We start from the raw sequence: 13,431 nt of genomic DNA, 5'->3' as shown, positions 1-13,431 counted from the left end.
ACCCGCCCAGCTGTCCTGCCTGTGACCGTTCCCTGGGGCCTCCGGGGGACACCCTCCCTGCCTGCTCAGATGCTGTGGTGGCTTGCGGGCGGCCACCCAGACCAGCTCAGTCCGAGCCCCTCCGCCGCGGTGCCCCCCACCCCCCTGGCCGATGTGCTGCGCGCGGCGGAGCCCCTCCATGTGTGCTGGGCAGGGGGTGGTCCGGCCTGGCTCTTACCCGCTTCCGAGAGGTCGCGCAGGGAGCTGCTGAGGGCACTGCGCTTGAGCCCCTCGCCTCCGGCATAGCTGTCGTCCAGGCAGGCCCGGCTCAGCGTCCCGGCGCCCGGCTCCTTCTTGAGGCTGGGGCACTGGGACATGCTGGGCCGCACGACGCCCTTCTGCTTCTCCAGCTCCGCTGCGACAGAGCACCGGGCAGTGAGCAGCAGGGCCCCGGCCCAGGGCAGGTGGGGGGCGGCAGCGGGGCCGGGCGACCCCCAGGAGGGCGACGCTGAGCAAAGGGGGTCTGGGGGGAGGGGTGTGCTCTGGGCGGCACAGGCCAAGCCGCCACCTCCAGGGTTGGCGGGGAGATGGAGGGGTGCGGTCATCTGGGGAGGAACTGGAGTGACCCCCCCCCTCCCCCCCGGCAACCGAGGGAGACCCTGCAGGGAGGCTGCAGATGCCAGAGCACCGAGGCCTGCAGGGAGCTCAGCGACTTGGGGGAAGACTGAATTCCTGGGTCTAGAGTGGAGCCAGGGTAGCCCGGCCTGGCCGTGGATGGAGGCTGGGGAGCAGGGGCCGCTCCTGTGTCCCCCGGAACGTGAACACTGCAGGAACGAGGCTCAGAGCCGAGCGGTGGCGGGGGTGGGCATCGCCAGCTTTCAGGGGAGCCGGGGATGGCCTCAGCCCTGAGTCCACCCGGTGCTCGGGCCCAGAGGACACCAATGCTGGCCACGCTCCGGTGCAGAGAGCTCAGCTCCAGGGCTCCGGACATGGAGGGGCGGGGGGACCAGGAACGCCGCAGCCTCCTTGGGGCCTGTGATGTGGTTCCCTGGGCAGGACAGGCTCTCACCTGGAGACCCCTGCCCACCCCCGCAATCCCCCCACTCCCATGCTCCTCCTGTGGTCTGGGTGGCGGGGGGAGGGGTGGTCGGTGGGTGCTGTGTGGGCACGTGGCTGTGGGAAGCCAGAGGGGCCGAGGCTCCCGAGTCATGGTGGCACCCCGGCGTCTGCCCACAGTCTCGGCCGCAGACGGGAGGCAGTGCCTGCGCCGCCCACCGCCCGCCCCACCCGGCAGCCACGACCTTGACCTACTCTCTATCCTGTGCTTCTCCATCTCCTGCACCGCCGCAGACGGGAGGCAGTGCCCACCCGCCCCCCCCGCCACCCCCCGGCGGCCACGACCTTGACCTACCCTCTATCCTGTGCTTCTCCATCTCCTGCACCTCCGCGATGGACTCCCGCAGGTCGTCGGTGAACTTCTTGCGGTCTTGAGGGTTGGGAGCGTTGAAGTTGATCAGCACTTTGATGTCGGCCCCTGGGACAGCGGACGTGAGCCGGATGCCGTTGGGGTAGTCTGCAGGGGAAGTGAGAGCACGGGCCTGTGCGCGGGCTCCCCGCCTCCCCTCGGGCCTGGCGTTCCATGGGGCTCCCCAGACGCGCCCCCCACGAGGAGGACGGGCCCCACGGTGCAGGCCGCGGGGACCACCAGACAGCCCCCGGGCTCCCGACCGGGATCCACACTGCTCCGTGTTCAAGCCGGGCTCAGATCTGGCTGAGTGGAGGCAGGGCCCGGCCCTGGTCCTCCCCACCGGACGGGCCTGCAGCCTGGACCCTGAACATCAGGGTCCTCGGTCACTCTGCCTGGGACATGAGGCTGGCCGGGTGCTGAGTCTGGGAGGAGACGGAGGCCGTGTTCCCACTCACCTGTCTGGTCACCTCGGGGGACCCTGCTCTCTCCTGCCTGGCCTCTGTGCCTACCCCGCCCAGCTCCCTCGGGGGACACTGTGGGTGCCCCACAGCCAACAGCATCGCCCACTCCTTCCTGCCCGGGGCCGCCTCCAAGCTCTCGGGGCTGTGGGGTCCTGGTGCCCCCTCTCTCATCAGTGGGAATCAAGCACCCATCGCCCAGCATGCGACAGTTCTCGGCCCAGAGGACAATCCCATCACAGCTCAGACCTGCTTCAGGGCCGCGAGCTCCAACGCTTAGAGGCCTGAGCAGGTTTCCTAAAATCGGGAAGTGGGCCAGGGGAGACTGAGCAGCTTGGAGAGCCTGTCCACCGTGTGAGGACACGGGCCTCATGCACCCAAACGTAGCTTTCAGGAGAAGCCAAGGACAGCTGAGCCCTGCGTGACGATCTCAGAACCAGTTCAATAAAACAGAAAACGAAGTTCAAGCCGAGTCTAACGTGAGTGGGCTGGGACTGACCAGGAGCTGCCTGTGTGAGACCCGGGTGCCTGAGGTGACCCTCCGCCTGAGGACCTCGTCTAGTCGGGCTGTTCCCAGGGGGTCCCTGCCATCCCCACCCCTTCCCTGGGGGGCCTGCTGGACACAACAGAGCACGTGGCACCAGGCTCCCTGGGGGAAAGCAAGGCGGGGGCAGCCTTCCAGCCTGGGGGCGTGCGATGGCCCGAGATGTCAAACAGCCAGGCCACACGGCCGCCAAGGCCAGAGCGTGTGGACCCGGGGCCCTGATGGGAACCTCGGCAGCCCCTCAGGCACGACCCTCGCCCGACTGGTGAAACCCACACGTCACCAGGGCCGTTTTGCTGGATGTCTTTCACCCACTCCAGTGCTCTCGCCTGGAGAAGGAGGAGCCTGGTGGGCTACAGGCCACGGGGTCGCAAAGAGTCGGACACGACTGAGCGACTTCACTTTCACTGTCTTTCACTTTCACTCTGCCCTAGATGTAAACATCTTATCCCCTGCAAGAAGTTAACGGCGAAAGTCAACGTGAGCAGCCCCACGTCTGATGATATGAAATGCTCCCTGGTTACTCTGAGCCTGCAACCGGCCCTCTGTTGATAAAAGAGGGAACCCGAACGCCAGGCGCTGGGACCCACTTACACTGGTTTTCGAAGAGCAGGACCTGCATGCCGTACAGGGAGAAGGACTGCCGGAAGCTGTACGTCACTGAGTTCTTCTTCTTCTGGAAGATCTTGGTGACCTGGGGGCAGGCAGACACAGAGGCTGAGCCCCAGGCCCGCACTGCGGGGGCACCCCGGGGAATCGGTTCTCGCAGCCCCCGGGGCTGTGTTCTCCTGTGTGAGGACCCCTCCCCCTCCCCCGCCGCCCCGCAGCTCTGAGGCCAGCAGGCTCCTAGGGCAGCGAAGGGCCGGTAGGAGGGACACTCATGCCTGCAGGCCCCACGCAAGCCCAGCAAAACCCGCTGACGGATGAGTCGAACAGCGGAGGACACCAGGCCCAGAGGGCTGCAGCGACTTGCTCAAGGTCAGGGGCTCTTAAAGGACTGGAAGCCGCGTGTCTGGACTCCAGGCTCGGGGGCCTGAGCTCAGCGGCTGCTCCTTCATCGGGCGGGGACAGGGGCTGGGGGTCCTGGGGCAGAAGGCGGCTGCAGGACCATCTTCACCCCCAGGCTGCCTGTTTTGGGGGCAAGAGCTAACCGTCCTCTTGGGGAGCCCCTCTCTGCCGCGTCCAGCCCTCCAGTCCTGGGGCTGAGACTCAGGCCAACGGGGTGGCACCACACCCGCCTGCCCCAGCTCAGGGAGCCGCGAGGCCTCTGCTAGCAGCGTCAGGAAGAGGCTCCCCAGAGGCCGAGGGGCCGGGACAGGAGCTGCGGAGGCCAAACGCTCCATCCTGGAGGAGACGGCCCAAGGCGCCGGGGGTCTGCGCACCCAGCCCCGCACCCATGGGCCCACGTACCACCAGGAGGTCGTTGAACAGGAAGATTTCGCGCTGGTGCAGCCCAAGCTTCTGGGGCTTGTTCGGGTCTGGAACCTCGAAGAGTCGGCAGTAGCAGACGAGCCGGCGGTGCGGCAGCGACAGCACCTGTGTGGAGGGGCCACGTCAGCCTGCACCCCGGCTGGGGACGCCCGCCGCCCGCCCCGGGCCCTGCTCCAGGGAGACTGCCTTCCCAGCCCTGAGAGCAGGGTGTGGGGCCCAGGTGCCCAGGGGAGCCTCCGAAGAGCCTGTCACGTACGGCCTGAGCCCCCCAGACCCCGGGCCCTCCGTCCTGAAGAATCTCAGCCCCGGCGTCCGAGTCTGGGGAGCCGTGTGGGGACCCGAGCCAGTGGTCGCCACCCCAAGGGGGTGATCCCCGCCCTCCGCACGCACAGCTCTCCAGGGCTGAGTTCGGCTAGCCGCAGGGCACGGGAGGGGAACGTGGGCCCAGCCTGACGCTGTGAGGGGCGGGAGACAGGACGGCAGAGAGTGGGGCCGGGGGGAGGCCGGGGGGCCGGGTCACACGAGTCACGGGGGTCCTGGGCCCTGACCTGGCGGCCAGCAGAAGGGACTGGGGAGGCAGACCCGGGCCAGGTGGGCAGGGGGAGGGCGGGAGGCCTCAACGCCACCCCAAGACCATCAGTTCAGGCGCAGGGTCTCGGGGCCTGGGGACAAGCTCGACCAGGCCCAGACGAGATACATGGAGACCATCTGCTTTGGGCCTGACAGCACAGCCCTCCCCGTAGGGCCGCCGAGATCCGAGGTGGGGAGAATTGTGACAAGCAAATTTCTCATCGCTACGGACAGTGACTCGTGCAGCCAGAGTGGTGGGTCTGGGGGGCCGGGGGCTGGGGGCTTGCGGGGACCACGGAAGGGGAAGTGGAGGGCACTCACACAGCCGAGCCCGTGGTGCAGGGATCCGATCTAGGGGGAAAACAGTGAACAAACGACGAAAGAGGTTAATGCCCCACACACGCTCCGGGCCCTGGTGGAGACCCCGCGGGACACCCCTCCTGTGGCACCTCCCCAGCGCCCCTAGCGGGCTCGAGGGGAGCCCAGGGCACCAGGGAGCCCCTGCACAGTCCGGGCCGCCGGCTCAAGCAAGGCCTCAGGCTCTCTTCTTGAGGGACCCAGAGGGAAGCCGCTTAGACGGCCCTAAAGGTGGTGTAATTCACCAGTCCTGACTGGAGGAACCAGGCTCCAGCGGCATCGGGGACTGGTCCGGGGTCACAGGGCGGGGGCTCCTGGGTGCCGGGTGGTGCTGCCCCGTGGCGGGCGCGAGGCCACCTACCGGCTTCTTGCCCACGATGAGCTTCTCCACCTTCTGCACCTGCGACACGTGGTCCTCGCTGGTCTTCAGCTCCCGCCTCCGGATGCGCTCGTAGATCCCGACGAGCAGCTCGCGCGGGATGTCCTCCCCGTCGTCCACGCCTGGGAGGGGACAGTGGCCAGCTCACTCAAGGCACCGCATCTGGCCCACAGCTGCTGGGCGGCTCCCCCGTGACGGAACCGCAGCTCCAGCGCCAGGCCAGCTCTGCCCCCGCTTAGCGAGGAGGGGCCTTCCAGCCACACTCGGGCGGCTCTGTAAACACTGCCTCGCTCGATCCCGGCCGCAGCGCTGGGGGGCGGGCCCACGTCCTCATCTGGCCCCTTGTCAGCCTGACACCGAGCCTCTCTGAGCCAGGAGCCCTCCCCCACGACACAGGGCCCCCAGAGCGCAGCGACCTCACAGGGACAAGGGCAGCTCTAGCCTCCACCCTCTTGGACAGCTCAGTGGGTCTGAGTGGCTGCTGTCCCATTTCTGGGACTCGAACCCTGGTCGCTCTGATGACACTCTCAAGCCTTTTCTGCTACACGGCCCTGGAAGTGGTGCCAGAAAAACCCAGCCCAGCTCAGGAGAGATGCGAGCCCCAGGCCTCGGTCCGCAGGCTCCTGGGGTGGCGTGCGGCAGTGGGACGGCTCGGCCCTCTGGGGGCTGTTCGGACCTGCCTGTCCCCTGCCTGATGCCACGCACCTCAGGTGCACTGAGTGCCTTCGAGGGTCTGGCCCCTGGGGCGCGATACGCATCTCGGTTCTGCCTCCAGATTGCAGGAGAAGGGAACAAACCCGTGTGCCTGGTGGGGGACTGTCCGAGCAGTCCTTGTGGGGATGCCAGGGCAGTGAGGACTGTGTCCGCAGAATCGAGGTGAGCAGACGCGGCAAAGGCCCTTAGGTTTACGGCTGGGCCTCAACCCAAGAGCGAGGTGCCGAGTGGAAGCGGGGAAGCCAACTGCGCGTGTCCGCCTCTCGGGGAAGCTCTGGAGGCACAGCGGGACTCAGTGCCGACACACGACCTCTGGGGCTGGGAGGGGCCCCGCGGCGGACCTTCTGCCCTTTCTGGGTCTTTTCGGACAGTTTCCAGTTCATAGCAAAATTAAGCGGAAAGCACATCCCAGCTCCCCCACAGTCAGCAGCCCCACCAGAGCGGTGTGTTTGCTACAACTGGAGAAACCTACTCGGACGTGCCCCAGTCGCCAGAGGCCACAGGTCACGCGCGAGTTCCCGCGTGGCGGTGTCCATCCCGTGGGTCTGGACAAACGTGCAGTGACTCGTGTTCACTGTGACACCACCACACAGAGACTTTCTCCCGCCCTGAACACCCTCTGGGCTCCCCTCTGCACCCCTGCCGCCCCCCGCCCACCACCGCAGCCCTGTCTCCGCAGCCTCGCCCCCGCAGGACGTGGCGTGGCTGGAGCCGGACCGCGTGCAGGCTTTGCAGAAGCGCCGCTTTCTCTTGGCAGTGTTCACTTAAGGGTCCTCTGCATCTTTTCCAGACTCGGCAGTTCATTTTTTGCAGCTCTGAGTAACAGTCCACAGTCGGGACGGACCAGGGCTCGTGCACCTACTGAAGGGCAGCTTGGGGCTTTCTGGTTTGGGCAACTGTGAATCGTGGGTTTCTGTGCAGAGGGGAGTTTCTGACTCATTCAGGTAAATTCCAAGCAGGGTGACTGCTGGGTCATGTGACTCTCTGGCTTCTAAACCATGTGACGATAGGACCCACGCAAAATATAAACATAAGGAACTTTCCTGGTGGTGCAATGGATAAGAATCCGTCTGCTCATGTAGGAGACACAGGTTCGATCCCTAGTCCTGGAAGATGCCATGTGCTGCTGAGCAGCGAAGCCCGTGTACCCCAACTACTGAGTCCAGGCTCTAGAGCCCGTGAGCCGCAACTGCGGAGGCCCATGTGCCTACAGCCCGTGAGCGGCCACAGCGAGGCCACCACGATGAGGAGCCCATGCACTGCAGCCAGAGCACGCCCACGCAGAGCAGCAAAGACCCAGCACAGCCAGAACCGAAACGCGTGAAAAAGTAAACCTGTGTACACACACACATACTTACAAAAAGAAATTCAAAGACAAATATCAGTAAAAGCAAAACACTGCTTGCCAGGTGTCCAGGCTCCCCTCCTGCCTCTCCCTGGACTCCCAGAGCCACTGGCTGCTGGTCCTGCTGGGCAGCTGAGCGATTCCAGAGAAAAGGCATGTCCAGTGTGTGTGCTGGGGTGGGGGCACCCTCCCCTAAGACGAACGAGCTGGGCATGCACTTCATGCAGAAGCGCTGGCCTGGCCTTGGAACTCCTGCCTCCTCCGACTCTCACTTGCTGCGTGACCTCGGGTGGGCCCCCCCTCCTCTGAACCTTCGAAGCTCAAGGAAGGTGGGGCAGAAACCCTGGGGTCCCTGGCTTGAAGACAAGAGGTCATCAGTGGGAAGGGCCCAGGCTCCTGAGACAGAGCCAAGCAGCTTGCTCTCCTGGTTCTGGGGTGCTCGGCTCCCACCCTGGGAACTAGGGAGACACAGCCACTCCTCGCCATCGTCCTGGGATGGCGGAGCAAACAGGTGCACGAACTGCGAGGTCACGGATGTGAGGGTGGCAGGCTGGCAGGTGTGTGTCCCGGCAGCCCTGTTTTCCTCGAGCCTCCGCCCTCTGGGCTCGTTTCACACACAGCAGAGGCCCCAGTCCCATGGCTGAGGCGCTAAACCAGAGGAGGAACCGGAGCCCCTGAAGCTCCTGGGTCACCAGGAGCACGCAGCTCACAGCCAGCTTTCCCATGGGCAACAGGGCCACGGGGCCACCGTGGAGGCCAGACCAGAGGCTAGGGAGGGGCATGCTCAGAGGCCCCGGGAGCACCCGGCCTGTGGTCCCTCCGCCCTCTGGCCCTGCAACGGGCCTGGGCCCAAACCCTGCAGTCGTTCTGAGACCAGGCCTCACATCGCCCTCGGGACGGGCCACCCCCACCCTGCGCTGGCGAGGCCAGGGCGGCTCACCACGGAGGTTCTTGACGAAGTCCTCCAGCTTCATCTTGCGCTCGGGCTTGACGTTGGGGCTGTACATGTCGGTGTTGAGCAGGATGATGGCGAAGGCCAGGATGAAGATGGTGTCGGGGTTCCGGAACTGCCGCACCACCCCGGGGTTGCAGATACAGTACCGCTGGCTGGGGTGGGGCGGGGGAGACTTCAGCCAGGGCAGGAGGCCAGCCCACCCCTCGCCCCCCAGTGGTCCCAAACACCCGAGGCTGGTCACTCGTCTCAGAGCCTCTGTGTCTGCATCGGGTACATGGCGAGGACTCCCAACTAGCAGAGCTGGCCCTGACCATCTGCCCATCTGCTTGCCATGGGAGTCAAGTCCCCTCTGCCCCCCAGCTGGATGGCGGCTGTTCGGGCCCCCTCAGAGTGCTGGCTGCTGGGAGGCTGTGCCCTAAAGGCATGGTGTGCCCTCTGCCCCTCCAGAGTGGGGATGGACCCGCCCTGGGGCCCTCAGGTGACAGGAGCCTAGGGCTGCAGTTCAGAGGGCGGCCCAGCTCCGGCTGGTTTCAGCCCCTGCTGCTGCGGCGCCTTTGCAGTGGCAGCTGAACTAACAGCCTCACTAACACACGGCCGCCAATACGCCCACACGCCTTCCCAAAGCCCCCTCCACTGGCGCCCTTGTGGAGGGCTGGGTGGTTGGGGCAGGGATGGAGAAGAGGAATCAAGAGGAGCATGGCAATTTGAGCTTGCAGGCTGCAGCCATCACAGCTTAGACAACGTGGGCTTCAATTTTCTCTTCCCTGTCAAGAGCTGCCCTTTCCAGGAAGCCCTCCTGGATGGAAGTGTCTGAATGCTCCCCTCCCAGGGCCTGGGGTCTCTTCTTCTGCGGCCCCACCACCCATGCAGAGACCAGGGGGCTGGGTCTCCCACACCCAGCATGGGGCCCGGAGCCCCTACATGCAGTGTGCACAGTCCCAGCGTGCAGGAGGGCTGCAGGGACAGCTAGCCTCGATCACAGGCTCTCTGGGGTGCCAGGCGCTGGGCTAAACGCGCCCACACATCCCGAGTGGTTTACCTGCCCAACCACCCCAGGGTAGGTGCCGTCATCATCCCCCTCTGCCGGTGAGGACTGAAGCACAGAGAGGTTAAGTAACCAGCACAAGGTCACACAGCCGGTATGGGGCGTGTGTATCAGAACCAGGCTCTCTGTGTCTCTGAGAGTCTGCCCTGCAACGATGCTGATGGATTCGGGAGCCAGCATCCGAGGCCCCAGCTCCAGCACTGGGCTGCACGGTGCCTGGCACCCAGAAGGGGCCCCCTGCCCCTGAAGGGGGATTCTGCCCTCGGGGCCCCGGCCTCTGAGTGGGGCCCCTTCCCCGCCGGCCCGGCCCGCACCTGAAGGCCTCGATCAGCCGCTCCACCTTCTGCGCCTCTCCCTGCACCCGGATGTGTGCCTGGAACTTCCTCAGGGCCTCGTCCAGCTCCATGGCGGAGAAGTCCATCTCGTCCACCACGCAGCTGGAATGAGAGCCCGTGGCGGGTCAGCGACCCTGCCCCCTCCCGCTGGGGGCCAAGGGCTCGGAGCAGGGAGGCCCGGAGGGAGGCTCTCCTAGGCATTTCCAAGGGGCGTCCAGAGGGGCGGTGCCATTCCCACCCGCTGACCCGCAAGGAGGGCAGAGATGGGGAGGCCGTGGGGGGCAGGGGACTCTGGCCACGGCCCTGCCCCAGCCTGACTGGGACCTGAGTAGAGAAACTGGGTCTGCACCAGGGACCCTCGAGCGACCACCCAGGGGGGCTGCAGAGGTCCCAGTGTCCACTCCCAGGGACCCCGTCCACTGGGGTGATGCTCCGAGCACTCTCAGCCATCGGGGCAAGGGGCAGGTGGGGCCCCACAGGGAAGTCTGCTGACCAGTATTCGAGGAGGATGCCTGGGGGCAGGGGAGGGGGTCTCGCTACTTCCTGAGGCCGCCGCTATTTTCTAATCTAAGGAGAACAATGCCCGGATTTCCTACGGACCAGCAGCGGCTTGGAGGAGTGGGGGTGGGGGGTGGGCTAAGGGCCGGCCGCAGGCCAGGAGCTGGGCTGGACGGTCATCTTGGGCCCCACTCACGGGGTAGCTAATCAGCTCTCCTTGGACGGGCCCTCCCTGGTTTCAAAGGAGAGGGGCAACAACCACACTATGGTGGGGGGCGCTGGAGCAGAGGGGCTGTGGGGGGAGCAGCCTGGGGGCACAGGCTGCCTCTCCAGGGTGTCGGCGTGTCACCGAGTGCAAAGCTGTGTGTGTGCTTTGACCCTGTGCCTGGCCCACCAGCTGGGTCATCCATCCTGTGCAGGGCCTGGGTGGGCACCGTGCCCACGGCAGGCCTGGAGCCATGCCCCAGGTCCCGGCCAAGGACACCCGCTCTGAGCCATCTACTGCTGGCTCTGGCTTCTCGTCTGTGGAGGGGGCTATGGACCCCCAACACCCCCTGAGGGTGAAGTGGGGACAGGGCCTGGAACAGCGCCCACCCAGCAACCACGGGCCCCAGACATGGAGCCGTTTCTCTCAGGACAGTCGGGGAGGGCGGCGGGGGGCGGTGCAGGCACATGCAGGCAAGCCTTCTCAAAGCTGCCAGCAGTTCCCAGGGACCAGAAACCCCTTCTTCTGCGGGGTCTGGGGCCGCTAGCCTGGTGGACCATCAGCCCATCTCCCAGCAGGAGAGGGAGGAGGACAGGGCCCAAGCTCGGCTGGCTGCCGGCGCCGCACCCAGGATGGCAGCACGGAGGCCGCGGGACCAGGGCTGGGGCCGGCCCTGCTGGACGGGGCTGGAGGTGCCCGGGGTCTCCGTGCATCTGGGGGAGAGGTGGCGGGACCCCCGCCCCAGTGGAGGTGCCCGGGGCTGCATGCGTCAGGGGAGAGGTGGCGGGACCCCCGCCCGACTGGAGGTGCGCGGGGCCGCATGCGTCAGGGGAGGGGCCACTCACTCGAGCACGTCGCGGTTGAACTGCTTCTGTCGGTTGCCCAGGAACTCGCCGATCATCTGCCGGCTCAGGCCCTTGCGCTGCAGCAGGAAGTGGGCCACCCCCACCGGTGTGTCGGGCACGAAGCCGCGCTCGATGAGGTACTGGACGCCCTTCTCGGGCTTCCTGGCGGACGAGAGACAGGCTCAGCTGGGCGCGTCCGCCCCTGCCCGCCTCCGCCTCCATGGCACTTGGTCCTTTCCCAGCCTGAGTCCACCACCCGGGGCACCAGGACTGTCCAGGCCCCGCGCCCAGCCTGGGCCAGTGAGGGGCGCACACAGCGGCCCCACCAAGCACGCATTGGCCGCCCGAGGACAGGCTGGATGGCTGGCACCCCGAGGACCCCCACGCCAGCTCAGCCCCCACACCGCCCCCGCTGCCCAGGCGCCTGATGTGAGCCGCGTGGCCTCCCAGGGCCAGGACCACCCTTGTGGGACGGGTGTGTTAACACGGGCGGCGCCTGGAATTTGGTGCACAGCAGGTGAGCACCTGAGGGATTACGACAAACCTCCAAGACACCAGAGGACACGGAGGCCCAGAGCTGGCTCCCGCTGCGGCCAGGGACCCAGGCAGTGAGCCAGCAGGCCGCTCCCTCGGACCGGACCTTGGGGCCTGGTGCCGGCTTGGCTGACCTCACGGAAAGGTGCCCGTGATCAGAAGAAATAGGGCGGGAGAGCAGGAGCCTTGGACGGGCCTGGAGCCCGAGGGGCACTCTGGGGCGTGGCGGTCAGAGCCGGGGCTCCCTGCGGCCGCGTGCTGATGGCAGGCCCTGCTCACTTCGTGTTTCTACGTGTGGGCCGGCCTCTGGCTGCGAGGGGACCCCGCTATCTGTACCCCGGGTGGCCACACGCCCCAGCCTTGTGCCCGAGCTTGGCAGGGAGCGACCTGCTGGGTCCTGGTGCAGAAGGGGTGACCCAGGGTCCCCGTTCCCGCCCGGCCACAGGTGCTGATGCGCGGACGGGTGACACCACCTCCCTGTGGGCGAGGCCGCACCTCCGACAGCGCGCTCTGCAGCTGCGGGCCCGTCCTGGGACCGGCCGCTGAGCCCCTGCACTGGGCCCAGCGGGCAGCTGCACGGACTGTGGTCACCAGCAATCTGAACTGAAACAGCACCTGAGGCCCGGCCTCACCTCTGCCCCTCGACCTGTAAAGGGCTGAGGCCCCCCAGTCACAGGGGCTGCAGTGAAAAGTCCTCCAGGGGTTTCCACAGTCTTAACGAGCTGATTCCACGATCAGTGTGGACGAGTAACTGCCAACAAGAGCCAAGACCGCTGCTTAAAAGGACAAAAGAGGGTTTTCTGCCCTAAGAAAGCATGTAAAACCCAAAGCCTGATGTGGGCACAGGAAAAAACAGAGCCCCCGACCACGAGTGTGGAGGGAGCCTCACGAGGATCTTTGATCCTGTTCACAGACGCGGCCAGGCCCCCGCACAGGGCCGGCCTGCACGAGGTGTTCCGTGAGTATCTGCCAAGGAAGCGACAGGATCCCAGCACAGGCCCCGCTCCGGAGGACTCACGCGGGACTTCAAGTCAACAGAGAAAGGACAGACGACTCAATAAACTGTCTGCGAACGACCAGCTAACTTCCACCGATAATAAAAGCTCCACTCCTCACCGGGTACCACTCTCCAAACCAAACATCAGGCAGACGTACCAAAGGATATAAAACAAAACCACGACAGTCCTGAGAAAATATTGTGAACCAACGTGATGACCTGGGGTGGGGTCTCTTAAAACATAAAAAAACAAAGCAGCACCCAAAGGGAACGCCGATAAACGGACCATGTATACAGACAGACGGGGAATCATCCTGTGTGTGCTTGCAGCTAGGTTATGTGTCAACCACATCTCAATAAGAAAAAATGTAAAAAAGAACTGGTAACTTCTGTTAAACGAGCAAAGCATAAACAAAGTTAAAAGATGTATACTTAAAAACCACTGAACTAGACACTTCACAAGGACAGATCTTATAGTGTGTGGATTCCACTTTAGAAGTTTACCAAACGGGCAGCCAGTGACAGGAAGACATTTCTGTAATTCCAAAGAGTCAGCATCCACCACATATAAAGAGCCACTAGGAAATCAAACCAACCTGGACAGCATATCAAAAAGCAGAGACGTTACTTTGCCAATAAAGGTCCGTCTAGTCAAAGCTATGGTTTTTCCAGTGGTCACGTATGGATGTGAGATTTGGACTGTGAAGAAAGCTGAGCACTGAAGAATTGATGCTTTTCAACTGTGGTGTTGGAGAAGACTCTTGAGAGTCCC

At 65.0% G+C, this 13,431-nt stretch overlaps 1 protein-coding gene across 15 annotated transcripts in view; it reads right to left on the bottom strand.

Annotated features, from left to right (window-relative positions):
• IQSEC1 (IQ motif and Sec7 domain ArfGEF 1) overlaps nt 1-13,431 on the bottom strand; it is a 285,544-nt gene that overhangs the window by 9,069 nt on the left and 263,044 nt on the right. For all 15 annotated transcript variants that reach the window (XM_086368957.1, XM_086368964.1, XM_086368955.1 and 12 more), the window contains 9 exons: nt 11,129-11,290; nt 9,560-9,682; nt 8,186-8,352; nt 5,169-5,308; nt 4,772-4,801; nt 3,860-3,985; nt 3,044-3,143; nt 1,391-1,552; nt 218-394 (listed from right to left, as the gene is read on the bottom strand). In XM_086368957.1, coding sequence (XP_086225083.1) covers nt 218-394; nt 1,391-1,552; nt 3,044-3,143; nt 3,860-3,985; nt 4,772-4,801; nt 5,169-5,308; nt 8,186-8,352; nt 9,560-9,682; nt 11,129-11,290 — 1,187 coding nt within the window. The remainder of the gene's footprint in view (nt 1-217; nt 395-1,390; nt 1,553-3,043; nt 3,144-3,859; nt 3,986-4,771; nt 4,802-5,168; nt 5,309-8,185; nt 8,353-9,559; nt 9,683-11,128; nt 11,291-13,431) is intronic.

Source organism: Bos grunniens, chromosome 22, assembly GCF_055505025.1.
Source record: "Bos grunniens cultivar Pamir isolate PY7600 chromosome 22, Bosgru_T2T1.0, whole genome shotgun sequence".
Lineage (NCBI taxonomy): Eukaryota > Metazoa > Chordata > Mammalia > Artiodactyla > Bovidae > Bos > Bos grunniens.
Note: the sequence above shows the minus strand (reverse complement) of the source record. Positions and strands in the feature narration are given on the sequence as shown.